This window comes from Aotus nancymaae, unplaced genomic scaffold (assembly GCF_030222135.1).
Source record: "Aotus nancymaae isolate 86718 unplaced genomic scaffold, 86718_ANA_hifiasm-v0.15.2.pri h1tg000011l, whole genome shotgun sequence".
Lineage (NCBI taxonomy): Eukaryota > Metazoa > Chordata > Mammalia > Primates > Aotidae > Aotus > Aotus nancymaae.
In genome coordinates this window covers 87,356,799-87,384,317 of record NW_026988422.1, presented here as the reverse complement: position 1 = coordinate 87,384,317, position 27,519 = coordinate 87,356,799, and the positions used below count along the sequence as shown (strand labels likewise).

Sequence of the window (27,519 nt, the reverse complement as noted above, 5' to 3'; positions counted from 1 at the left end):
ATACAGAAACACGGAGAGACATACAGACACACTCGGACACAGGCATGCATAGAAACACGCATGGAGACACACAGAGACATACAGAGACATGGGCATACAGAGATGCACACACAGAGACACAGGCACAGAGACATGCACGCAGAGACACAGAGACACATGCAGAGATAGAGACACACAGAGACACACATACAGAAAGACAGGCACACACTCAGAGACAAACACACTCAGACACAAAGACAAGGATACACACACACAGAGAAATGCAGAGACACACACAGAAACGCATACACAGAGTACAGGCCCACCGCGCCTCTGAGCCTTGGCTGTGCTAACCCTGCTGCTGGGGACGTGTGCCCAGGTCAAGTCACTGTGCCATGCCTACTCATGGCCCGCACCCTCGCAGGGTCCCACAGCCACCCCAGAGCCCCACCCAGAGTCCCACAGCCACCCAGAGCCCCACCCTGGCTTGTGGGCCCGCCAGCACAGGGACACCAGGATGCCACAGGGGTGAAGGGATACACACACACAGGGTGTCACCACCTCCAAACAGGATGCACTCCCACACAGGGCCAGAGGCCAGGATGCCATCCAGTGAAGGCGTGGTTGACCCTGTTCACTGGTGCTCTCCCGACCCAGCCTGGGCTCCTCTGTCCCCTAATGTGCCCCATGCCCCCCACAGCTCTCGGCCTCTCAAGTCTATCTTGACTCCCTAAAACTGACCCCAGTGTGGAAGGACCTGCCCCCCAGTGCCAGGCCCGGCCTCTCGCTGCCCCCACCGCGGCGGCTAAGCGCTGGCGTTTTGCTTAGCTTCTTTCATCTTTAATAGGAGTTGTCTTTTAAGAGACCCCAGGGACGGCTTTCCTCCTAGTGAGGTGTCATCGCGGAAAATACAAGTAATCTACGACACGTGACAGAGTCCTTAACAGGGCGGTGGCGGGCGGCGTCTGCAGCCACCCAGGCAAGACGAGGGGCCAGGCCGGGGGCTGCCGGGAGCAAGAATTCCAGGAACCAAACCCAGGGCTACCCAGGAGAAGCCCAGATCCTTCCAGGTGTGGGAGGCCCGCCACCTTGGGGACGTGGGTTGTTTGCCCACAGCTGGTGGCAGCAGTGGGAGCTGCATCCGGGCGTCCAGGCCTGTGTGCCCGAGACCTTCAGACCTCACCCGGCATCACCAACGTTTACCCCACACTATGCCTACGCCTCGTCTCTAAGGACCTCACAACAGTCCCTTGTCCCCTCCTCGCCCAAAGACCACACAGATCAGAGGCAGGATGGAGGCCGAGGAGGTCGCCCGCGCTGTCTGTGTGCCTCTGCGTCTCTCCATGGTGCCAGAAGCCCGGGCGGAGGGGAAGTCTGGGACGAGCAGGGGGCAGAGCCACAACGCAAACCTCGGAGTGACCCCCAGAGGGAGCAGGGAGACTGGGCAGGGTCTGGGCGAGGCCAGAGGGAGGCAGGCGGGGCTGCACCTGCCCATTTGGGGGCACAGGCAGCAGGAGGCTTGGATTTCACCAGTGGCTGCTCTTGGGGGTCTTCCTGCCCACCCAGCACCCCAGCATCAGCCTCATGTTCCAGGCCCCCTCCCCACAACCTTGGGTTCCGCCTCAGCTTCCTGTCAGACCCCCGCAAGGGAAGAAGCTACGGCCCTGGCTTGGAGAACATCAGCATCTAGCAGGCAAGACCGGGACAGCCTGCCCCACCCTGCGGCCTCGCACTGCCACCAGAGCTGGGACCCCAGCTTTCTCAGCATGGGGAGAGGGGAAGAGCGGGGCACTGCAGGTGCAGGTAGGAAGTCCCCTAGCTGATAATCTGGGCAGGCAGGGCTGAGGACAGTCCCCTGGGGGCCCTGATAAGGAACGGGAGCCTCCCTGGACCCCTTTCCTCCTCTGAAAATAGATGTGGGGACACCCAGCACGTACCCTCGCTGGAGGGTGTCGGCTCAGCCTCAAGTCCGTGGGGCAGGTCACGCCCACCCAGAGCGGGCTCCTCGCCCCTCCCCTGCAGCCCCCCCAGGCTGGGCGGGGTCAGGGTACCAGCTCCGACCTGAGGCTGTGGGCGATAGGGCATGGGCACTCACACCCCAAGCCCCCAGGAGACATGGAGACCGGGCCAGCACTGGAGATGGAGCCGCACTTGGAGAAGCCAGAAGGAGATGGAAGCTGGGGCCTCAGGTCTGCAGAAGCCAAAACCAAGAGGGTGCTTTGCCCTGTCGGCTACGAGAAACGCCACGAGGGCTCTGCCCCTCCAGTGACCCTCGCAGGAGCCCGAGTCTGCAGCACAGACCTCAGGTGTGCCTGGGCCACAGTGGCACACACAGGCCCCAGGCCGCCCGGACAGAGGCTGGCCCCGGCATCCTCTGTGCTTCCACTGGCCCTGGAGGTCTAGAAGGGTGTTTGCCCCAGGTCTGCACCCCACAATCTGACCTCACTTGGGGCAACCCTCCTCCTGGGGCCCTTCGCCAACAGGCTGCACCCCAGTCTGCTGGCCCTCCCGGCGCCTGCTTTCACGGGCTGACCTCACTGGCATGACTCAAAGGCCCATCACTGTGCTAACGAGGCCTGAGAACAGGCAGTTTCTCCTCTGATGAAATTCAGGCCCCCGTGGAAACACCCGTTAGACATAGAAACAGCAGCCCCCACCTGGCGACCACGCTTCGGTTCAACAGCCCTTGAGGGCTCCCAGCCTTGTGAAGGCAGGAACTTGCTTTCTGGGCAGTGGGGATAGTCTCCCCCAGGCTACAACAGACGCTGCCCACACCCAACACTGCCAGGGAGCGGCAGTCGGCGGTGGGCAAGCCTGAGGGTTTGGACTCTGAAGGGAAGACTGAGAAAAAGCAGGAACTTCACCTGCATGTGCAGCTCCTGTCCTCACGAGACCTCCTCCAGGAAGCCTGCCCTGATGCCCCGAGATGGGTGTCCCCAGCCCCTGCACCTCCTGCTTCTATAGGAACCGCCCCCTGCCGTGAGAAACCAGTTTACACAGCTGTGTCCCTGACAGCAGGGGCCCTGGGGGCAGATGCTCACAGAGGACGCTCAGAATACGCAAGAATGAGGATGAGTGAGAAGGCTCCGCACCCCCAGAGCCACTGGCTGTCTTGCCGCAATCCACAGCCTCGCCTGGCTCATTGGTCCTGGCCATCGATTCATGTAAACTGAAAGGGAAATATTTTCCTTTTTACAGAGAAAAATCACCTCTTCCAAACAAGAGGGTAATTTCACAGGCAGTTGGCCTTGATGGCAAGGCCCTTAATTACCCCAAAGAGACACGAAAGCCTGTGTGGTGGCAGGAATCAGTTACAGGCAACCCAGAGCTTCCACACCGGCCGGGTGAGGCTGGTGGACAGAACCCACCCTCCCTACCCACCTCACCCCAGGGCACCTGCCACCTGCTGGACCTGCCCCACCAAGGAGCCAGAGCAGGCTCTGCCCCCCACAGCGGGGTCCTGCACACCTGCAAGGAGGACCCTGGACCCCAGCTGGAGGCAGCTGGGGACGGAGGCATCAGCAGCTGCGACTCCCAGCCAGGCTGTGGCCAGCCCTTCCCATGTCCTGGATTTTCACCCACAGGCCAGAAGATGGGTGGGGACCCCTCTCCAGACAGTGCCTTCCACGTGGGTCCCTGGCTAAGCCTCTGGGCAGTGCCCCCCCACCAGCATGGCCCTGCCGCTGGGTGTCAGCCTGACCGTCCATGGGCCTGGCCGTCCAGGCAGACATGGGGGGCTCTGCTGAGGCCACAGTGGGGTGGAGAGTGGGGGCCTTGGGTACCTGTGAGGGCCGTGAGGTGCCCCCCACCCAAGAGAAGCAACCTCCCTTGGCAGTTCCTCCAGAGACATTTGATTTGGGGTCCGGGAAGGGACCCCCATACCAGCACAGCAGCAGGCAGGTGAGAGTGTGATGGTGGAAGCATCTCAGAGGTGTCACTGCAGAGGCTCCCAGCACCGGCGTGAAGGATCGGGGCCTCAGACAGAGTCGGCAGAGCCATTAGAGCCTTCAGAGAACTCCTCACCCTGAGGCCACCGCCCACACACCCCACCTTTGCCAACACTCGCTAGGCCAGCATACCGAACTCTGTCGCAGATACGTGGCCTCAGTCCCTGCACCCCCCAGCCACCCCCAGTGGGTGACGGCACGGGGCTCAGCCCCTGCTCTAGCTATGCTCCTGTTAGCATTAACAAAACCCGGGCACCCGGCCACCCACGGGATCACTCCACACCCCAGCTTCCACGTGTGGAGATGAGGGGCCCAGAGACCACTGGAAGACTCAGGGGGCAGCCCGAGGCTGGTGCCCCAGCCGGGGTGAGGGGTCCTTGTGGGCTGCGGCGGAGCCAAGACTCACCCCAGGCCCACAGGATTCAAAAACCCAAACTCCTGACCTCTGCCCACACTGTCTCCACTTGGCAACGCTGCCTGCCAGACTCCTACTCAACCCTCAAAGCCCACTCCCTGAGAGGCCACTCTGCCCTGGCTGCTGCATGGGTCCCCTGCTGCCATCTAAGGCTGCCTCCACAGAGGTACCCCTCGGTCCCTCCAGACTGGAAACTTGCCAAGGGCAGGGCAGGGGCTGGGGTCAGCACCGCCCCTCCGGGGTCCTCTGCAAGAGTGGAGGCGGGAGCACAGAAGCTACCCTCAGCACATGCCCGAGACCCTGGGGCAGGGGCTGAAGCTCCACTGTCTCCTGGTGGACTCGCCCCACACCCACAAAACCCAGGAGCAGACAGCCCCTCTGATCTCACCCCGAGGGTTCAGGGTGCTGCTGCCCCACAGAGGAGGTCTCCCACCACTGACCCCAGCCCATGTCAGCAGGCCAGGCACCCATCGACTGAGCCCACCTGCCAGGACATCCCCCACCACAACCTGACGCATGACCTGTCACCCGCAGTGGCCCTGCAGAAGCCGCTGAGACCCAGGGTGCCTAACAGGCTGGAAGCAATGGCAGCTGGCAGCACCCCCACCTCAGGAGACCTGCCTCGGGTCCCCAGCCTATGCACTGGTTTCTATGGTAACTGCCCAAGGTCAGCAGGCAGCGCCGCTGGGGAGCAGCCCCAGCCTCGGCTCCCAGACAAAAGGCAGCAGGGCCGCTCTGGGGGCTCCAGGTCACCAACCAGCCAGCCCAGGGGCCGACACCCGCCCTTGCTTCCCAGTGTCAGGACCCCTCCTCAGGCACCAGGGTCCTTAGCATCAGGGACAGGGGGAGCTCTGAGCACTGGAGCTATTCTTTCTTTTCTGGAAGTCACCACACTTCAAATCCTCCTGCCAAAGAGGACCAGAAGGAGCGTGGCCACAGGGCCGTGCCCAGCCCAGCACAGCCCTTTCATTCAGGACGAGGCAGGATGGGACGAGGTGGGCTGGCACACACACGCGGGACCCCAGAACAGCCTGGGCAGGACCCCCACCCGCTCCCACCAGGGTCCCAGCCAGTCGTGTTCTGAGTGCCTAATTGGGGTGGCACCAAGGCCACACCGGTCACGTGCGCAGCCTGGCTGAGGTCCCACGCAGTGGTGTGCTCGTCAGCCCTCGGCCCGGCACGCGCCAGCGACAATGCCCTAATCACACGCCCCGTCACTCCGCAATCAGACCGCACAGTCCCCAGGGCCGGCGCTGATAAGGCTCCCTCCTCTCTGGCCGCCGGGTGCGATGCGTGTTCAAGCTTATCAGTACCTCGCGGGGCTGCTAATGGGACAGCGACCCGCGGCTGGGCCTGCCATTACCAGGCATTACGGCAATTACATCCTGTAATCCGCGTCCTTACACCACCGGGATGAGAGGAGGCCCTGCCACGGGTACGCAGGACCAAGGGCCCCGCCGGGAGGCGCCCAGAGGAGGCTCCCACGCCGTGCTCCTCCACGCCAACTCCCCTCCCACCTCTGCTCTGCTGTTCGCTCTGCCTGGCCCACCACATCCACACCAGCCGTTGGTCCATGACCTGGTGCCTGCAGGGCCTCGGGCTTGGCACTAAGGCAGTGGTGGGGGAGGGGGGCATAGAGAAACCAAACGCCCCGAGCTCAGGGCCTGGGAAAGGACCAAGCGACGTCAGACATGGTCACCCGATGTGGGCTGCTGCTGGTGGAGCTGGCCCTGCTGACCATGAGCCCGGCTGGCACTGTGGGCACCATGGGCACCTGCCCAGGCCCCTGCTGCCCCTCCCCTTGTGCTGCCCCGAAGGCCGGCCTGGTCATCTCCATGGCCCCAGCCCGCGCCCACCCCAGCAGCCCCTCATGTGCACAGCTGAGCTGCCTCCCTCCCAGCCAGCTGCATTCTCCGAGCTTCACAGACATTTTCTTGCTGCATTCACAACGACTCTATGAGGAGGAGCCCAGCTGACGGGGGGAAACTGAGGCACAGAGCAGTGAGGTGATTTGCCCAAGATTGCACAGCTCAGAAGGAGCAGGGACCGGGCTCCAACCCAGGCAAGGTCCTGGCACAGAGCCCCTCCTTGGCACTGCTCCCCTGAGGGTGATATGCCCCCAACATTCCTCTTGACACCCACAGGACAAGCACTGCCCTGGCATGGGCTCCGAGGGGCCGGCAGGTGGCGAGCAGCTCAGCAGCTGTGACCCACGGGCTCCCCACCCGCTCGTCTAGGCGGCAAGCATGGCCGAGGTCCCTCAGGAACGGCCCGCAGGTCCCCTGGGACCCAGAGCCGGGGCCATGCCCTCCCACACACTGCCCTGCCCACGAGGCTGCCCAGGACGTACCTTATGAAGAAGGAGGCTGCAGCAGAGGGGCCTGTGGAGCCCCCCACCGAGCCCAGGGTCGGGGTGACCAGGGCCGACGTGCAGGCCCCACCACGGCCCCAGGCCTTTGACAAGCCATCAGGGCCCGCCATGGGGGCGCCCTCTCGGACTGAGTCTGCCACCGCCACAGCCGCCACCGCTGCCTCAGCCTGGAGGGAAGGAGAGAGCGCGTATGAGGAACCCATGGGCAGAGATGCCACCGCCCCCAGACACCAGGAGTGGGAGAGACAGGCCTGGGCACCCCGGAGCCCAGAACACTCCCGGGGGGGTTTCACCCTCAGGACCGAGCCCATGAAGCCGGGAAGGCCCCAGAAATCAGGGCTGGGAGAGAGGGCCAGTGGGGAAGGCCTGGCCGGGCCCTGAAGTCACTTCCACAGCTGGAGGGTGCGTGTGGTCGGCCCCAGCAGGCCTCCTTGGAGGCAGAGGGGAGGCAGATGGCGGCCCAGGAGCCGGACTGTCCGCCTCTCCCCCATCAAGCTCCAGAATCACAGTGACCACAACGGTCCAGAGCGACGAACATAGGACCCCCACCCTCTCACCCCTGTGCCGCCTGGGAGCACCCAGGGGCATTAATTGGAGAAGAAACCACAATAAATATTTGGCAGGAGCGCTAATTGCCCACGCATGGTGATGTATGATGCTCCCTCAGCTGAAATACTACCCTGGCATTTCCAACTCATTAGCTCAAATAAATCCCAGAAAGGAGACTGCCTCATGATGAAGCGTAAACGTAATTAAACGCCCGGGACGGCCCGGCCAACGTGAGCTCCACCTCTGCACGCTCCGTTCCCACACACGCCTGGCCCCGAACCCAAGCCAAACCTGGGTGGCGTGGGGGCATGCAACCCCTGGCTGGGCAGGGAAGGCTTCAGCCCGTCACCCATCAACCCCGCCCCTTCCCCAAGCCCCCACTGCCCCAAGCTCTCCAAGGACCCCCTTGGGCACCACGGCCTGGTCACTGTTGCCCGGGTGCCAAGTGTCATTCGGCCCCAAGTGTCCAATCAACAACCACGGCCCGTGGTGTGCTGTGTGCCCAGGCTAGCAGAGGACTGGGTCCCCATGCTGAGGGGACGTGGGCTGGTCTGGAGGGCTCAGCTTCCTCAGGGTGTCCCATGTGGCACAGGCCAGAGGCCAGGCACGGCACATCAAGAGAACAAGCCGCCCCGGGGCCCCAGGGGGATGCTCCAGACAGAGGCCCTGCCGTCCAGGCAGTCTCCCTCCTCACCCCGTGGAGGGCTCAACCTGCCCAAACCCTGTCCGGCACCAGCTTCCAGGCCCCATGGGTGCTAGGACAGAACCATGTCTGCGGCAGGAAGTTCAGTTCTCAGACAGCCCCAAGACCTTTAGGCTGGATGAGGCTGGGCACCCTCCCAGACCCTAGGCACCAGCCACTCCTCCGGGGCTTCCAGAAGGACTGGCCAGTAACAGAAAAGGGTGAACCTGGGACCTGGAACAGCTCACTGGACACCGTGCCGGCAGGGCACACCCACCACCAGCCTGCAGGGCAGGAACTCCCGCACATCCCTCTGCACCCAGCCTGGCCAGCCCTCTCCTTCTCCAAGCAGCCCCCTTGCTTCAAATGTGAATTCTGTTTTATCACCTAACATACGTATGCTCCCTATCAAAGGCCTAAACTCCTTAGCTGAGCAGACAGGCGCAGGAAGGAGTTATCTTTAAAATTGTAGTGTCAGCAGCAGGTCCTCAGCCCCTCGGGTAGAGCCACATCAGGCTGAGCACCCCCGGCCGTGGCACTAGCAGCAGGGCCAGCGCTCCAGGGGGCCGGGGCCGGGGGCACACCACCCACAGCCAGCACGGCACCCACAGGCAGCTGGTCAAGATGGCACCACCGTGGGGCCACATTTGGCATCCGAGGCCAGGCCCCATCAGTCTCCAGGAGGCACCAGGACACCCTGCCTTCCCCGCTGGACAGGGGCACCGAGGCTGGAGGGGCCGCAGCAGGGACACAGCTGCAGTGCGGAGCCCACCCGGCCCCTCCAGCCTCTCCCACAAGCCCAAGCCCTCCCCCATCTCAGGCCAGTCTCTCCGCCTCCAGCCAGAGGTTCTGGCCCGCCCAGCAACGGTGCAGGCCTGCAGCCAGCTGCGCCTCCCCACACTGACCTGTCTCGGGAGTCCGGCACGCGCCTCGGCTCCACCATCCCACGCGCTGCCGGGACACCGCCCCATCCGCCGGGACGGCCACTGCCAATTCCTGCCGGAAGCAGAGCCCAGGCATGCCAAAAGAAGCCGTCTGGCAAAGCGAGAGCCGGGGGCAGGGGAGGACGGCGAGAGGGAAGACCACAACACGGGGGCAGAAGAGAGCGGGGCGGGCGGCCAAACAGAACACGTGATGGAGGCGCCACAGCAGCAACGGCAGGAAAGGCGGGAGAGAGGGCAGCGTGAGGCCGAGGGGCGCACAGCCAAGGGCCCCACCCCAGCGGGCGCTTCTGAACCACAGCAGGCGCCGGGCAGCCGGCGAGAGCACCTGCCACCTCGGGGAACAGAGTTTAGGAAACGCCAAGCTAACCCTTTCCTCGGGAGCCCTCCAGGCCTGAATGGGTCTGTAAGGTTCTGGCCCCTGAAAGACACCAGTCCCCGAGAGAAACGCGTCCCTGGGTGCTGTTTTGTGCTGAAAAGTGGGGGAGAAAGGGAGGAGGGGGGCTGAGGAGCAGCCCGGAGGCTCAGAGCGAACTCCCCGTTGCCACTGTCACCCCTGCACACGTGTGGATGTGCCCACTCTGCAGAGCCTCGTGAGGGGGACTCACCCGCTCACCACAAGCTCCAGCCTCATCACTGAAGGGCCCTGGGGCCTGGACAGCCCGGAGTTGCAAGATCTGCCCCTGCCCGGCCCATCTCAGCCCTGAGGACCACGGGACCCCTCTGGAGCCAGGCCTGGCAGGAGCCCCCGAGCTGGTGACACCCAACTTCCACGCACGGAGGCACCCTTGCTCCTCGGGGCCACCGCCAATACCTCCAGCACCCCACCCCGACCACCAGGCCGCCCTCTGTGGGGGCTCCACTGTGCCACTTCCAACCCACTGTGGCTCTCAAGTCCAGAGCCTGGGTCTCGCAGCCCGGTTCACAGCGTGTCCCAGGCCCTGGCAGCCTCTGGTGGCATGGGCAGGGCACTGGGGTGACCCCCACAACCACTGTCCAGAGCTCGCAGGGCAGGTGGGGTGGGGGACAGACACAGGGCGAGGCTCCGTGGGCAGCTTCTGTCCTCCGCAATGGCAGCGCTGCCCCGGCCCGACATCCCAGAAAGAACCGCTGGAGAGCCAGGCCAGGCGGCTCCACAGCCCAGGAGTCTCCGGACAGTCAAGACGTGGGATGTTCCAGACCCTCCTGTGGCTGCAGGGACCCTGGGAGCCCCAGGCCGCCCACCACCCTCCAAGGACCAGCCTCTGGCCAGACCCAGCCACATTCAGCATCTCCTGCCAAGCCCAGGCTGAGGCCAAAGTGCCACGGCCGGGCCCTGCCCGTCCTCTCCACATCATGTAACAGAGGGGGCTGCAGCACCCCATCCCGCCCGCTGGCCCCGTCAGTGTTCGCTTGGAACAATCTCGCTCGGCCCAGGGGTGGCGGATGGTCTTCGGGGGAGATTTGCAGCGCGTCTCTTCACAAGTACTTAATTCTAGAGTCTAACAGGCACCATTAACATTCCAGCGCCACGCTAATGATTGATGCCCTGGTTCAGGGGAAATTACCTCATCTGAATCCTAAAGTTCTATTTATGGTTCTAATAATCTCCCTATTGATTGCCAGGACTGTTGTCTAATTTTAAATCCATTCCCGCCCACTCTGGATGTGGTCCATGTGCACCGAACACTGGGCAGCTCACGGTGCGCTGTCCACCAGCAGGGCTGCCCAGCAAGGAGCCTGCAATCTTCTCCACCCTCCCCGGTCGGGCCCTCAGCCACCAGCAGGGTGCAGTGAGACCGAGTGAGCCAGGGAGACAGGAGCAGGAGACAGGGGCGCCTGTGCCCCCCATCCTGGGTCTCAGGCCCAGCCCCTGAGACTTCCACACAGGCCCAGCTCAATGGCACCTCCTCCAGGATGCTGCCTGGCTCACCTGCTGCAGCCTAGCACCATCCCCGCCCACCCCTCCCGGGATGCCCAGCTCTAGTGCCAGCAGACACCTTATGACGAAGGTGGGCCTCCCTGTTCTTAGCCTCACCAGGGAGGTCACAGGTGAAGGGTGTGGGTGCCGAGGGCACAGGGGGGAACCATCACACCAGTTGGGGCCCCGGGGGTGTCCAGAAGTTCCTCCCGTGAGCCTCTACGTACCTCGACCCTGAGGGCAGCCCGGCAGCCTCGGAAGGACTGGCCCAGCAGACAGTGCCAGGGCATTGCCAAGGCCAGCCCCTAGCTGGGGCAGGATCCTGATGTCCAGACAGGCCACCTCACCTGTCACAGAGGCCAAAAGCCCGGAAGGCAAGGGCAGGGCCTGCCTGGCCTCAGGATCAGTGGCCAACGTTGCCCCAGAGACTATAGGGTCCTCCCTGCACCTACGTCCACCCCGGGAACGCCGCCAGGCCTGGAGACCGAGGGAGAAGGGAGAGCTTGTGCTGGCCGCTCTGTGGTGACCGGACCGTGTACCAGGCAGAAACAGGGTTCGTCACAGCCACCCACGTCTCTCTGCCCCCGGGGTTCCACAGGGGTGGGCGATGCAGAGGGCCTCTCCTTGCAGCCACACCCACCTGTGTGGTCGTCGACTGCAATTGCTGGTCCCCGCCCCACATCCACAGACGCCTCGCACCCTGAGGCCTCCGCATGGCCCCTGCTCTGCTGCAAGGGTCCTCCTGCTCCATCGGCCTGCTGAGCCCCGTCCTACGTACAGTGCACGTGCATCACCAAGCCCCGTGCTGGGCAGTCGTGGGCCCTCAGCCCCAGCCCTCAAAAGGCAGACAGGGAGGGGCCCGTGCCCCTAGAGAAGGTATTCCCTGAGTCAGGCCAGGCCCTGAGAGCAGTGGCTGTGCCCTTCCGGGAAAGGCCCCCACCGAGCCCCGTCACAGCGGGCCCATGCACCCCCAAATCAAACCGACTCCTCCAGCGCAGACCCTGTAGCCTGCCCTCTCAGGAGGCTCCATTCTGGGATCCCTTCTCCCAAACAGACAATGCCCTCCGGGGCAATTGGAAGAAAAACCCCACCCACCAGCAAAGCTCATGGCCAAGGGAAGGCAGCCTCAGAGCTGACTCATCTCAGGCCGGGAGCCCACACAGGTCGGTGGGCCCAGAGCTGGCTCCAGGGAAGCCACGCCCACTGTGGGGGGGCAACTACAGACACATGGCAGAATGTGGAGGACCCTGTGGGACCGCCAGGCCTGGCTGGGGGTGGGCTGGGTCACCTGTGCATTTGGCAGGTCCATGTCACCAGGGCCCTGCTCCTGGGGCAGCCTGGCAGGGCGGGCCCCCCACAAGCAGATGCTCCCTCCACCCCAACCCCGGGGCTCTGGCTCTGCTGTCCTCCATTGGCTCACAGCTTCATGAGGGCTCTTGGAGCAAAGCTGACCCAAATTGTCCCCAACAGCTGCTCCCAGGGAGCACTGACACCCAGTGCCATCGAGAATGCATCTGATGTGAGGCCCCAGGACTGTCCAGGGAACCCCCAGCCCGCAGGCCCCTCCTTTCAGGATAGCCTTGTAGACAGAGACCCCGGAAGGAAGCCCAGGTCTGACCGATGAGGCCGGTAGCCCCCATCTGCCGAGCAAGACACTCACCAGGCATGCCGGCGGGAGGAAGCTGTTGACCCTCGAGACGCTCCACATGCCCTCCAGGCACTGCTGGGCCTGGATGGTGACCGTGCTCAGTGCCCCTCCAAGGCCCGCAGGTGCCACGGACACCTGGACGCTGGGCCCAGGGGGCCAGGCCAGCCCCTTGGTCCTGTCTGGCCCGGCTCGGCCCGGCTGCTTCCCTGCAGGGCCTGCTTGTCCTGGAGCGTCCCTCGAGCTGGTCATGGCGCTGGGGGGCGAGGGGCCGGGGCCTCCATGGGGGCCGTCGAGGTCCTCGTGGCTGGCAGGGGCCGGCAGTAGGTGCACGGCCTCCCGTGTGAGCTGCTGCAGGTGTGTGGCGCAGACGTCGCAGCGGGGCTCGGCCTCTGGGCGGCAGGCTGGCAGGGCCCCAGGTGCTGGGAGCTTGTCAAGAAGCAGGGCAGAGAGACAAGGATCCTGAGGACAGCAAGGGACAAAGGCAGGGTCAGCACGGGGGAGGGAGGGCCGGCACCCAGAGCCCACCAACACTCTCACCCCCCGTGAGCCACAAGCTCCCGCCTGGCCACCGCACCATCCGTAATGGATTAATAAGCCCAAACAGTTTCATCCACACGAGCCCAGCAGGAAAATAATTATCGGGCTTCATCGTGAGGCGCAGTGCCCTTGTTAACTGTCCACCTTCCCCAGCCATCATTAACCGCCCCGGCCTGAGGCTAACAAGGCGGGTTTGCAGCTTCCGGACAATTGTCAGCTAAAGCCACCTGGCCGGGGGCACACAAGAGGCTGGCAGGAAACAGGGACCCTTAAAATAAGCAGCGTCGGCCGTGCGAGGTGGCTCACGCCTATAATCCCACTACTTTGGGAGGCCGAGGTGAGCGGATCACGAGATCAGGAGATTTTTTTTGTACTTTTAGTAAAGATGAGGTTTCACCTGGCCAACATGGTGAAACCCCGTCTCTACTAAAAACACAAAAAAATTAGCTGGGCGTGGTGGCTCACGCCTGTAATCCCAGCTACTCGGGAGGCTGAGTCAGGAGAATTGCTTGAACCCAGGAGGCAGAGATGGCAGCGAGCCAAGATCACGGCGCTGCACTACCGCGTGGGCGACAGTGCGAGACTCCGTCTCAAAAACATTAAATAAATAAATAAAAGCAACCTCTTGGGCCGGGCGCAGTGGCTCACGTCTGTAATCCCAGCACTTTGGGAGGCCAAGGTGGGTGGATCACAAGGTCAGGAGATCAAGACCATCCTGATCCGCATGGTGAAACCCCGTCTCTACTAAAAATACAAAAATTAGTCCCCAACTTCCCACCACCCACAACCTGGGCCTCCCCACCCCGCCTGGCCCCAGGCAGTCGCTGGCTCTCCGCCTGGCCACACTGCCCCCAAGGGATTTCAGGCAAGACCTATCTCCAGTGCAGCCACCCTGTTGGCCCCAAAAGGCGCCACAGCCTTCTCAAACGTGCCCATTTCTCAGATGACGAAGCTGAAGCCTGTCATCCCAGGGGGTGTCTCATTCGCCCACCCACATTCCTTGAGCCAGCCCTTGGCTGGCCGGGCTGCCCTGGAGGCTCACAGTGGTGGCAGCTGCGGTCCAGGGTGGCCGGTGCCAGCCCAGCTTTCAAGGCAATCATGCTTCTCCAGGACCACTCCACACTCCCCACAGTCCCAGGCAGACCAGGTCGCATGAAACAGCGACCCCCACCAGGCCCAGCTGCCTGATTTATGGGCCACTCCAGAGGCCTGGATTTCCTCCAGCCCAGGGCCTGCAGAGCCTCTGAAGAGCCTGGTGTGTCTGGTCCCGATTAGCCGATGCCCCTCCCTCCTGCTGCTGCTGGGATTCGCTGAGGTCAGCCACAAGGAGCACTGAAGAGGAGGAGGGGAATAGTGGGGAGGAGGGGAAGGAGAGGCAGGAGGGGGGAGGGGAGGAGGGGGACGAGGGGCAGGAGGGGGAAGGGGGAGGAGGGGGGAGGAGGGGCAGGAGGGGGGGAGGGTGAGGAGGGGAAGGAGGGGGGAGGAGGGGGGAGGGGGAGGAGGGGAAAGAGACAGGAGGGGGAGGAGGGGGAGGAGGGGAAGGAGGGGGGAGGAGGGGGAAGGGGGAGGAGGGGAAGGAGAGGCAAGAGGGGGGAGGGGGAGGAGGGGAAGGAGCGGGGAGGAGGGTCAGGAGGGGGAGGGCCCTACCAGAGCAGATGCTGCAGGAGCCCCCCTCAGCTCTGCTGAGGCAGCCAGCGGGCACATAGGTCTACACGTGGAACTCAGAACCAGCCTCTGGCCTCAGTCCTCAGCCACAGGCTGAGGGCAGACAGGGCCTGTTTTCCAGTCGGGCTCTGATGATGCAGATTTTCCACTCAGCAGGAGGCCGCTGTGGGGGCCCAGGCCCCTGTGAAGGGGAAGGAAGTGCCCGCCTGCTGGAGCCATTAACCCAACCTGACAGGCAGGCCCGCCTCCAGTCCAGCCCCCAGCTCCCGCCAGGACCAGCAGCTCCGCGTTCTGGGGCCTCTGGACAAGCCAGGCGGCCTGGGCCTGTCCCTCAACCTCAGGCCTTGGGGAGCCCATCCTGCCCTTCCCTCCAGGGCTGCCAGGCAGCAGGCAGGAAGGAGAGCAGAGGGGAGGGGAGAGAGGGAGTCCCGACCAAGCTGAGAATGGACCTCCCGCTACACCAATGGCTGGCCAGGCGGAAGCGGCAGGGAAAAGGGGACAGGAAGCCAGAGGGCCCCCCGCCCAGGCCCCCACCCAGCTGCGCCATCAGGAATTCAGACAGCAGCTGCCAGGGAGGGCCCAGCCCTATGGAGGCCTCGGAGCCCTGGGCCTCCAAGTCCCAGGTGTTTGGGGGTCTGCGCTGGAGAGGGGCTTGCCAAGCTGAAGCCCCCACTGGGGAGAAGCCGAGGCTGCCAGTCACCTGCTCAGAAACAGTGGCAGCCCAGGCATCTGGGCCAGGGTACCCTCTCCCAGCTGCCCAGGTGCCAGCCAGCACCCAGAGGCCAGGCCCCATGGCCAAAGCCCACGAGTGGTCCACACACCCCTCCCCAGGACAGGCCACCAGGCCCACGTCTCAGGGACTCTTACCACCCAACCCTGACCCAGCAGGCTCTGTTGGGGGCACTGAGATGCCCATCCCAGACACCAGGAATTCAAGCCCGTGAATAGGCACAGGGCAGGGGTCATCTCTCCAACCCTGGGCATTTACTCAAGACCTGCCTAGGAGACATCAGATGGGACCAGGCGCCATCACCCCCACCACCGAGCCATCACTCCAGCTAGGCTGACGCAGGCTGGCACAGCACAGGGGCTAGGCCACAGGCTGCTCACTGGGGCCACTCAGAGCCACACAAGCCACCCAGGGGACCAGAGACCTCCCATTTACGGAGCCAGCCTGGGGCTCAGCACGCTCTCCGGCTAAGACAGGAGGAGAACCCGGCGCCCCGCCCAGCACCCTGGGCCAGCACTTAGGGCTCCAGGGAGGGGCTCAGGGAGGGCGCTGCTGACACAGGTGGCTCCCAGGGATGGGCATCTGGGGCCCCAGAAGGCGAGGGCAAGGGTCTCCCACACCACTGACTGCTCCCTGCAGGGCAGCCCCAGACGCAGCCCTCAGAGAGACAAAGGCGGCCCAGCCCGGCAGCCCTGTCCCTCCCCTCCCCCACGCACACAGCCCCAGCCCCCTCCCCTTCCCCCAGCACAGAGCTCCCACCACCAACAACAAATCCTGCTCTGTGGCCACTTCCTGAACCTTCCAACCTCCGCACAGCCCGGCAGGGGCCAGAGCCCCTCTCCTAGCCGTCCTGGCAGCTCACGGGTCCTCCGGCCCAAGCCCCCAACAGGTCACTGCTCCAGTTTCAGGAATCTGTACTCCGGAAAGGCCCGGCCAGCAGGCCTGCCTGTCACCCAGGCCCCCACAGCCTGCTGCCTTGAGGAAGACAGTAATTACCCCACTGCGAAATATGACTTTTAATTTTCTCCTTATGGTCTAATTAAACAGATACTTTACTTGCATTTGGAAAATGTTTTTCTTCATTTGATTCAATTTAGCGTCAAGCACAGCCCACCCATCACGTGCCGGGGTTGTGCGGAGCCTCCCCCGCCCGTACTTAAAAATCATGACTTTCTGGTTTATTTTGTTTCTGGGGTCTCCGAGTTGCTTTAAGTAATCCTTCCATTTTCTCCTGGAGTGAGGCCCGGGGGACTTTACCGGGGACTCCCCACTCCCCATCACTTCCAGGAAAAAGCCCCCCAGCTCCAGAGCCAGTCAGCCACTGCCCATGGGAAAGAGCGGGAGCTGATCAAACCTCCCACCGGGCAAGGCCACCCTGGGACAGTGAGGGGCCCTGCTCAAGTTCAGAGAAGCCACGCCATCGGACCCCGAGACCTCAGCCACGCAAGCCCCTCCCCGAGTCCCCATCCCCATCCCCAGTCTCCACAAAGGGAGCCCCAGCACCCGCCGGCAGGGCCGCTGGGAGGGCAGCTAGGCTCGGAAGCCCCTCCCGATCGGCGCACTGTGAGCAGTGCGCGTGTGGGCAGCCCAGCGTGAGGACCCCGGGGCCGTGGCCTCCGTATCTTGCCCTCCCTTTCCTTCCCCAGCAAAGCGTGCTGGGCTGCAACCCCAAGCAGCCGCTGTTTCCGGAGCTGACAACAGGTCCAGGAAGGGACCACTGGCCTCCCGGCCAGGAGGCAGCCCTCGCGCGTCCTGCTGTCCAGGACGTTTCTACGTCAGATGCAGCCTGTCAGGGCGGGGTGTGAGAAGCAGGCTCCTGTCTAGAAACTGACTGGCCATCCCTGGCTGCCCAGGTGCCCCTCCTGCCCAGCTGGGCACCCTCTAAAGGCCCAGCCCCTCCCTGCTCCACCGGCCAGGACTCCAGGGTCCATTCCCATTGTATTGGTCTGTAGATCTGAAGGCCTCCTACCCTCTTCTTCCTCTGCGGGGAGGGGAGGGAGCGGGGACGCAGCCAGTCCACCCAGCACTGGCCGGCACACCATCCACAAGGCCCTGTGCCAGGCGCCAGCCCAGCTGGGCAGCTCGGGGCACAGACAAGCTCATTGAGACCCTTGTCCCCTCAATGGCCTCCCCTGTCCTCCACTGCATGCCAGGACTGGAGCCTAGGGTGTTAAGGGCCAGACAGGCGGCCGGGCGCAGTGGCTCACACCTGTAATCCCAGCACTCTGGGAGACCACGGTGGGTGGAGCACGAGGTCAAGAGATGGAGACCAGCCTGGCCAACATGGTGAAACCCCGTCTCTACTAAAAACAGAAAAAAATTAGCCGGGCACGGTGGCACGCGCCTGTAATCCCAGCTACCCGGAGGCTGAGGCAGGGTAATCACTTGAATCCCACGGGCGGAGGATGCAGTGAGCCGAGATCACGCCACTGCACTCCAGACTGGGTGACAGAGCGAGACTCCCTCTCAAAAAAAAAGGCCAGACAGGCAAGGATGGCCCCAGCAGGGTGGCAGAGGGGCAGGTTCATCAGGACCCCCAACCCTCAGAGGGGTGCTCGGATGCTGCAGGGGCTTGGGGTTACCAGGACACTTGGTCCATCTTGGTGCAGGTGCAGCCACTGGGCCAGGTGAGGGGCCTGTGGACTCAGTTTCGAATCAGGCCCCTGCCTCCCGGCGGCTCCGGGTATCCTGGAGCAGAAACCCAGAAGCCTCTGCATGAGAGCAGCCACAGGACTGCCCACATCACCAGCCCCTCCTACGAGGCTGCCGGGAGTGCCCAGGACCCCAGGGCTAGAGCACAGCTCCACTCCAAACACAGCCCCTAGAGCACCCACATCCTGTCTCCGGCCTGCCCCGTGACGGTCTCCACTTGAGCTCCAGCCAGGCCCACCGCAGGCTTTTCGCGTGCCCACCCCTTGGAGACCCTCACCCTGTCCCTGGGTTTAACTCAGAGGAAACACTGCCGCCCCAGGAGCTGCTCGGATGCCGGGACTACACCTTCCCCAGGCCCTCCCCGGGGCCACAGCACTCTGCTTATGGAACACAGTGGCAAAGGAGAAGCCAGGGAGAGCCTGCTCTGTGGCTGCGAGCGAAGCCACTCACACCCCATGCCCCCAGTTCTTCTCTACCACGTGGGGTAGCGGCGGGCACAGAAGGTCCGTGGTGGTTGCTGCCCCACTCCTCGGCCCGAGCCCTCCACACCCTCCACGTGGCACAGTGGGCACAGGGAAGAGTTCAGCCCTCCCGCCCTCCACCCTCAGGCCCCTCCCCTCACAGGCCTCTGGGGCATCAACAGAGGGCAGGGACGCCATCCCCCACAAGGTGAAGCCCCTCCCACAGCTCCAAAAGCAGCAGCCAGGAGGCTGGGCAGGACCAGGACGAGCCTTCTCCCAATCAACCAATCACCCAGCAGGCAGGCTGGGCCCCTGGCACCAGCCCAAGACCCAACACCCAGACATACCCCTGCCAGGCACCCCAGGCCTCCCCACACCACCTGGGGGCCACCCCCCACCCCGCAAAAGCAGCACCTGGCTCGCTGGCTGCCTTGAGTCTTCGACCCCTTTATAGACTGAGGCTCAGAAAGACTGGGACACCTGCCTCAGGACACACTGCCCGGGCTGCAGAGCTGGGATTCCAACTGAAACCCAGGTGACTTCAGGGCCAAGAGACGCACCCTTGCCACCGCCCTGTTGGTCCCCTCTTGGGGAGCCTCTGGGCTGATGGGGGAGCCCAGTCCCGCCCTCAGGAGAAAAAGATAAAAACCCAGAAGTGGAAGATAAAGCTTAGAGCCAGGTCGCCTGATTCAGGTAAGTGTGGGGGAAGGGGAGGAGGGGCCCCAGGGACGAGAGCGGGAGGGGCCTCTCAGCTGAGCTCAGGGCAGCCCCCACAGGCTAGGTCAGGCGGCTGGAGGCTGTGAGCTTGGTGGGGACCGTGGGCTTGGTGGGGGCCATGTTGGCAGCAGGGGAGCGTTCAGGAGGCCGCCAGGAGGCAGAGCTGGGCTGTGGCCGTGAACCGCGGCTTTGAGCTAGGGAGGACAGGACATTTAGGAAGGGCCCCCCGGAGGGCACCTGGCAAGGGCCAGCCCGCAGCACGCTCCACCGGAAACAGAGGCCGAAGCTCAGGCAGCACCCGTCACATGGGGTCAGAGGCCAGCGCAGGAGGGACACAGGGACGTCCTTCCCGGGCCCGATGCAGCACACTGAGCTGAGTGTCCTGGTACCGGGCCGGCAGGACATACATTCCCATCAGCCCCGGCCACCGGACTAGGCCACCCACCCCTCCCCAGCCCCGCAGCCGAAGCCTAGGATGCTGCCAGGGATGGGACAGGCGGGCTGGGGGGTCTGCACAGAGCACAGTGCAGCCCTGCAGACGGCCTCGGGCCGCCCCAGCCCCTCGGCTCTCACCCAGAAGGTGCCATCCTGGAGAGGCAGCTGTAGCCACAACACGCCCGTGAGCACAACTGAGACACCGTGACCCGAAGTAAAAGTGGCCCTGAGTGCCCAAAGAAGCGACAGTGACGACGCAGCCCAACGTGGGAAACTGAGGCCCTGCAGGGCATGGCCACACCACAGTGGTGGCCTCCAGAGCCTGCCCTGAGAAAGTCACATCAGGCAGCGTTCACCCTTGCAGGAAGGGAGCGGCCAGGGCGCAGAGCTCAGAAGCAGACGAACACTGCCCGTTCCTCGGCCAGGACTTCCGAGGCCGGACCATCCAGCCTGGCTGCCACCAGGAGCCGGGGAAAGCCTGGCCTGATAGCCACTCCCCTCCACAGCACAGGCTCCGCCTCCGCGGACCAGACGAGCAGGCCGACACGCCGAAAGCACCGTCAGTCCACTTCTGCTCTGTATTTACTGATAACCAGCACTGTCCCGCACAAAGATGTAACTACACAACCTAAGTTAAAAAAAACCTGCGGCTACCCACAGTCACACCCGGAACAAAAGGAATGAACGGTTCCCATTAGAGACGGAAGGAAAGTCCCGAGTGGTCCAGAGCTGAGCAGCACATTTGTCGTGAGCTTCCTGGCAGGCAAAGGAAGAGAAGAACTAGACTTTCTTTGTTACTTAAGACAAAAACCAGCTCTTCCGATTCCCAAATAAGAGATCCTTCCAGGGCACTTGAGGGACCTTTGGGAAAGCCCCAGACCCATTCCCTTAACCCACTTCCAACTACCACAAGCCCCTCCGACATGACTGAGCAGCTGAAGGTTTGGGGGTGGCCTGCAGTCTCCCTCCTTCCCTGTCCTCCACCTGGCAGCAGAGAGGCAGTGAGGCCAGAGGCCACAACCGCATCCCCACCCAGCCTACGTGTGACCAAGGCCAGACTCCCCCGGAGCGCGTCCCTGCCCCGACACAAAGCTCGCACCCGAAGCTGCTGGGGCTCCGTCTCTGCTTCTGACTGGTGTTTGCAGGACAATGGTTCACATCCCAAATGCCCACCCTCAACCCCTGGAACCCCAGAGCAACAAAAGCACAAGACAGGCACAAGGACGGGCCCTCGACCCACCACAGGCTGAACCGCAGGGAATCCCGGACGCAGCACCGCCCGTCCAGGGAGGAGAAAGCCCGGGCCCCACAGGAGCTGCGCGGCAAGGCTGCCTCCCTGCCCTTGCCTAGGCTCCGTCCCCAACAGTAACTGGGAGCTCCGGGCCTGATGGCCCCCCGAACAGAGTCCTTCCAGTAGAGTCAGCAGTGCCCTGCCTGCCAGCCAGGGAGCCCCGCCCTCTCACCTCCCAGGCTACCACTGAAGCCGGTGGCACCTGGGCTCATTTGGGAATGTTGCTGATGCCAGGCACCCCACGATCCCCAAAGCAGGCACCACTGTCAGACACAGAGGTGGCCACAGCAGCAGTGGAAGCTGGGCCAGGCTCTAAGCAGCCAGGGAAGGCGGCAGCCCCAGCCCGGGGTCCAGGGACTCTGAACGCAGGTGGCAAGCCTCCATCGTTGGACCACTCAGCCCAGCTCCCACCCTCCCAGGATCATCGCCTATTTGGGGGCAACAGACCCAGAACCCCCAAATCACAGTGTCATCAGGGCTGGGGGCTGTGGAGACAGAGGTGCCTCCACCTGCCCAGGGGACAGTGACGGAAGAGGAATGAAGAGCTGGCAGGAGTCACCTCCAGTCAAAGCAGAGAGGCAGCAGGAGAAGCAGAGGCCCAGGAGGAGCCTCCGAGGAGAAACAGGACCCACCAGGCCACACAGAGTGGCAGGAGGGCTCCCGGCCTCCGACCCACGACAGATGACTCCCGGCACACGGGGGCCGCCTCGGAGCTTCGCAGGGAGGAGAGCCAGAGCCGGGCAGCTGGGCAGCTTCCCTTGCTGTTGAGCTGCATGGCACCAGCAGGCGGCACAGCAGCGGATCTGGAGCTCTCAGGGGCCATGAAGATGAGCCTCCCGCCTGGGTGAGCAAGAGACGCACAGGAGCTAAATGAGAATTGATCACTTTCCCCGTCAGGGGTGATAATCAATTCCTCGCCAGTATCGACGCTTCAAATGTCACGGGGTCGACACCTCACATGACGTGTCTGTCAGCAGCTGGAATGGATGCCCAAGCAGGGACCCTCTCCTTGAAGCAGGGAACTATCTTTTGTGGGGGAGGGGGATCGTCATCCTCCATGGGAACTGTCACTCTGAGGGGCAGAGAGCCAGAATCCAGCCCCAGCAGTGCCTGGGGTGACCACCAGCAAGTGGGGTGTGGGAGGAAAACCCTGGTCACTCAGTCATTCAACAAACACCTCCAGATGACCGGGACCCCATGCCTGACCTGGCAGAGCTCTGTTTGTGGGGAACCAGGACTGGACTTGGGAAGAGGGAAGGGGTCTGCGAGAACTTGGGGAGCTGTTCAAGGTGGTGGGTGAGCATGGGGAGGGCAGGGGGCCTCGGATGTGGAAAAAGAGGAAGGCCGCAGCTTTGCCTGCTGAGTGGGAGGCACCGGGCTGCTGCCTCCCACAGGGACATCTCAGAGTTGGGGGCCCCTGAGAAGGGGCCCCGGAGGCCAGAGCGGGGACACTGCAGGGCTTCCAGTCCAGGGAGGCCAGGGGCTCTGGGGAGGAGGACAGCGTCAGTGGCACGGTAGAACAGAGAAGCCCAGTAGAGAAAGGGCCCTGGAGCCCACGGGAGGCCAGGCCATGGGGGTCCTGAAGCAGTCAGCCTGGAGACGAGGCCTGAGGACCCCAGTGAGAGCAGGGTGCACAGTGTGGGGTGCACGGAGGAGCAGGGGCCATGCCACACTCATCGTGGGGCTTTCCCTCCACACCCAGGGCCAAACACCCTTCTCAAATCGGCAAAGAAAATCCCCTGGAGCCCCAACCTGTGCCCCCCCACACACCCCCAGCCGGGCACCAGGGCTCAGAAAAGGGGGGAAGGGCACAGTCTTATCCACGCCACGCAGATGAGGTCCCCAGATGAGGGAACCATGGTCACCCTCACTGCCCAGACAAGGGAACTGAGGCAGGCTCAGGCAGATGAGAGCACACGGCAGCCAGGGACAGGCAGGCCTGGAACCTGGGCAACCCGCCGGCCAGCTGGGCTCCAGCAGCCCCAGGCACAGTGACTCGAGGTCCCGAACTCAGCAAACAGCAGCAGCTGCCACCAAGGTGAGAGTGCACCCCTTCCGGGCACTACTATGCACCTGTGCGACGGCCACAAAGACGGTCCCATGTCACAGAGCAGGAAACGGTAGCCAAGAGCTCTCAGGAACCTGCTCAAGGGAACTGCCTCCCGCCAGGAGGGTGGGCGAGGGCCCGGCAGGGTGTGAGTGCAGGCGGGACTGTGTGTCTTCACAGGCTGGCTAAAGAGCAGCACGTTCCGCTGGGCGCGGTGGTCACACTTATAATCCCAGCACTTTGGGAGGCTGAGGCAGGCAGATGCAGATCATGAGGTCAAAAGTTTGAGACCAGCCTGGCCAACATAGTGAAACCCCATCTCTACTAAAACACAAAAAATCAGCTGGGCGTGGTGGTGCGTGCCTGTAAACCCAGCTACTTGGGAGACTGTGGCAGAAGAATCGCTTGAATCTGGAAGGCAGAGGTTGCAGTGAGCCAGGATCATGCCAATGCACTCCAGCCTGGGTAACAGAGCAAGACTCTATTTCAAAAAGAGAAAAAAAAGAGCAACACGTTCAAGGGGACCCCGGCAGGCTGGCCCTGGACCCTCTCAGCCTCCATCTACAACTGAGACAGGCAGGGAGCCCAGAGGTGAGAGCCTCTAGCAGCCAGGCCGGGTCCCAGCAAGCCTCCCCGCTTCTCTGGGCCTCTGAAGATCCAAGCATGAGACAGACAGATGTTAATGAAATTCTCTGTAAACTGTAAACTAGCCTCAGGGAAGCTCATCTCTCCCCTAAAAATACCAAATGGAGCCCTGGGGAAAATCCTAGAACACCAACTCTAAATCCCCCTCGCCACGTTGGCCTCAGAGAGCAGAGGCCAGGGCCCCCAATAGTGCACCGGACTCTGGGGAGCACGCTGGGGTCCCCTTGGCCGCCCCACAGAGATTTCCCTCCAAACCCAAACACAGAAGCAGCTATGTCTGTACATCTGGGCCCAGGAGGCCAGGCCAGGGCCGCAGGCTGCAATTGTGCTGGGAAGCTGAGGACAGCCCAGGCCTGCACAGGGAACAGGACAGTGATACCCGTGAGGCCCCACGGTCGCAGGCACAGCACCCCCCTATACCCTGCGGCGAGACAGTGGAGGATGGGGCCTTCTCTCCTGGGGGCATAGCACCCTGCAGGCGGGACGGCACTTCAGAACAGACCCCAGGTGACAGAGGAGACGACAAAGCAGAAGAAGGGGGCCCAGAGCGGAACATAGCCCTGGCTGAGCCCAGCCCAGGACCCTGGTGTGCTGGGTGCCAGCGCCAGCCAGGGAAGGGGGAGCCCCCAGCTGGCACTGAAGAGGAGTTTCCAGTGTCAAAGGCCAAGCTCAGGGGAGGCTGCAGATGGGTGGTCTGGGGCTCCCTTGATGACCTGTCTGCCAAAGAAACCACCAAGACACCCCCCAGATGAGGAACCTCAAATCTGCCGGGGACTAGTATGGCCTGCAGCCCTCTCCACTAGGACCCCTGTCCTGCCCACGACTGGGAGCCCCCTCCCCTCCACGAGTGCACACCAGGACCATGGCCCTGGGGCCAGGCCGCGTCAGCAGACCAAGCCCACTCCAAGACTGGGGAGACCAGCTCAGTCACTAATGCCCCTCCTGTCTCTGGCCTGTTTCCCTAATGGGGCAGCAAGATGGGCCTTTAGCTCTGGCTGGCCCTCTCCAGGGGGCCCTGAAGGGTCTCTGAGAGTGTGGCCAAGGCTGCCCAGAGCAGCGACAGGGCGGGTCCAGTCCCACCCCAGGACAGGCCCACAGGCCCCGGCCCGGGCCAGAGAGAGAGGCTTCAGCACTCCCGTCCCTCACCAAGACTCCTGAGGGCCCAGAGAGGGTGCCCATGACAGAGAGCACACTGGTACCCTGCCACACCCTGCCCTGCCCCAGACAGGGAAGTCAGGGTCTCAGCTCGCTCCAACCCCCACAGCCCTCCTTGGAGAGCTATATTTAGATTCAATGGGGATTATGTGGACTTCCCAGGAACTCTTTCATAAAGGCTGAAGGTCAGGCAGCGGGCTTCCTCTGGAGACCCCCAAAGGCCCCCAGCCTTTTCAAACTTCCAGCATGCATTGTTCCTGGAACAATGGTCCCTGCTCCCCCGAAGCCAGGCAGGCCTACTGGCTGGAAATCCAGGAGAACCCCTCCTCTGCAAGCACCCGCCCCTGAGGCTGGAGCCGGGGGAACCGGAGACCCAGACTCCATTCCCTACGGGAGCCTCTGCCTCAGTCTGTCGCAGGAGGTGTGGGACAACAGTTCTTAACCTGGAGCCTGGGAGAGGAGCAGGCAGGGACCCCCCAGCTGCAGGGGGTGGCCCACTCTTTCACCCGCCAGGCCCTGCGGCCCCAGGTGTGTAATTTCCAGGCACCTGGCTGGCAGCCCAGGTGCCCCAAGGGCCACAGTGCACCAGCTAACCTCTCCCTGCTGGCAGAACAGGAGCTGTCCCACCCTGGGTGGAGTCCCCGCCATCCGCTCTCTCCCCTCCCCCTCCCACATAAACCTGCATTCCAGCTGTGGGACATCTGGGCTGAGGGAGGAGCGCCAGCCCAGGCCCCTCCCACCCGAGGCAGCAGGCCACCTCGGGTTGAGCTGCCCGAGCTCACACGGGGTGTTACAGACCGGGAAATGGAGGCCCGCAGAGGGGAAGGCCTGGCTGAAAACTCTCCGTGGAGCCCGCAGCAGGGAAGGAGTGGAACGCTGCTTCCCTCCAAGCCCCAAGGTCTACCCAAGTTCAGCGTGGCCTTGCCCAGAGGGGTAGGCCTAAGGAAGTGTCACTTACCCGGAGGGAGGTCCCGGGCCCGCTGACCAGCTTCCACGCCTGTCGCTTGAGCTCCACGAGCTTCGTGTGGCAGTGGCGGCACCAGCCGCCTCCGCCGGCTGAGTGGCCCTGCTCTGCGCTGGCCCCGGCGCCCTCGGGCGCAGGGCGGCTGCCGCATGGGTCCTGGTCGGGCCCGGCGGGCAGCCTCTTGCGGGGGGACACCTCTGGCGGCGCACGGGCTGGGCCGCCCTCGGCCACCTGCAGGGTGTGGGGGCGGAAGCGGACAGTGAGCCTGGGACGTCCCTCGGGCCAGACCCCAGCGCGCACTGCCCCAAAGTGACGCTCTCGCCGAAGTTAGGAGCGCTGGGCGCGACCGGCGCTCACCGCCGCCCTCCGTCCCCGGAGGTCCCGGCTGCCAGTCCGCTACCGGCAGCAGGAGGCCCAGCCCTCAGTGACGCCGCGCACCCCGCGAGTATCTTTGCCGTCCCCCGACCCGCCTCCCTCTCCAGGCCCGGCCACGCGTACCGCGCACAGAGGGACGCCGCGGCCGACCATGGCCGGGGCGCGGGAAGAGCCCGGCGGGCGCTCCGGGCCGCGCTGGCTCTCCGGGGGCGCCGCAGCTAAGTGATCCGGCCCCGAGGCGCCCCCATGGCCCGGCCCAGCCGCTCGGAAGTTCGCGGAGCCTGCGAGTGGCGCGGAGCGCTCGGTGGCCGCGGTGGGCGAGCTCGGGAGGCGAGGGCGGGGCCGGGGCGGGGCCGGGGCTCCCTGGGCGGGCGGCTGGGGGCGGGAGCCCAGGGAGTGCACCGCCCTTGCCCAGTGCTGGGTGGCGCGTGGGGGGTGGGGTCCCCGCTTCCCCGCGCCGCCCCTCTTACTCCGAGGACTCCAACCTGTTAGGTGAGTCCCTTCCCCGGGGAGGGGCGCTGGGGGCGGCGAGGCTCTAGTTGCGCGCGCGCATGCGCCTCCCGCCCCTCTCCCGGGACACCGGGGCTGCGCGTCTCCCAGGAGGAGCCGACGCCCCTCCCTCAACCGGCGGGAAAACTGAGGCTGCGGAGGGGACGCGCTTGCCCAAGTCCCACTGCGAGGCGGGACGAGGAAGGGGTGGGAGCCCGGCCCCCAGACTCCCAGGCGCCTTTCTAGCAAGCCCAGCGTACTCTGCGTGTCGTGGGCCACTTTGGGTCTAACTGTGATGCGTGGGTGAGTGTCGCCGCGGTCTGCGCCTTGGCGAGTCTGCGAACGGCACGTGTCTGCAGCCGCGCGTGTGCCCGCAAGTGGATGTGCGCGCCGTGCCACCCGGGAAGCGGGAGGCCCTGCGGGCGTGCGCGGGACCTGTTGTCAGCAGGCCTGGCAGATGGGAACTCAGCTCCGGAATTAATTGCCTGTTTGTCTCCGGCTGGGAGGTCGCCCCCCTTCCCTGGCGACCAGTTGCTCCGGCCCTAGCGGGCCCCAAATGTTACCGGCATCTGCGGCCGCAGGCGGCTCCGGGGCCAGGCTCCGGGTCAGCCCCAAAGCCTGGGTTCAGCCAGGTGGGCGCGGCGGGCGGGCTCCCCGTGACGCGAGCGCCACCTGCCGGCCGCCGAGCACACGGCTCCTTGACTGGCGACACCCGGCGCCGCGCGTCCCAGGCCTGGAGGCGCACTCCGAAACTCCGAAGGTTGAGATCCCGGCGGAGACCCGGACACGCGACTGCGGCGCCTACTGTGAGGCCTTCGCGCAGACCCAACACGCCAAAGTGACCCTTTCTGCTTTGCCCACCCCCTTTTACTTGGACCCCGCCCACGCATGCACTCCCCAGAAAGTGGGGTGGGTGATCCCCTG

At 64.1% G+C, this 27,519-nt stretch overlaps 1 protein-coding gene across 1 annotated transcript in view; it reads right to left on the bottom strand.

Annotated features, from left to right (window-relative positions):
• KIF26A (kinesin family member 26A) overlaps nucleotides 1–26,259 on the bottom strand; it is a 44,260-nt gene extending 18,001 nt beyond the window's left edge. Inside the window, exons 1-4 of the mRNA XM_064374516.1 lie at nucleotides 26,224–26,259; nucleotides 25,726–25,962; nucleotides 12,445–12,891; nucleotides 6,692–6,879 (exon numbers count right to left, since the gene is read on the bottom strand). Of these exons, the coding sequence (XP_064230586.1) occupies nucleotides 6,692–6,879; nucleotides 12,445–12,891; nucleotides 25,726–25,962; nucleotides 26,224–26,259 (908 nt within the window). The remainder of the gene's footprint in view (nucleotides 1–6,691; nucleotides 6,880–12,444; nucleotides 12,892–25,725; nucleotides 25,963–26,223) is intronic.
• Nucleotides 26,260–27,519: the final 1,260 nt, after the last annotated feature.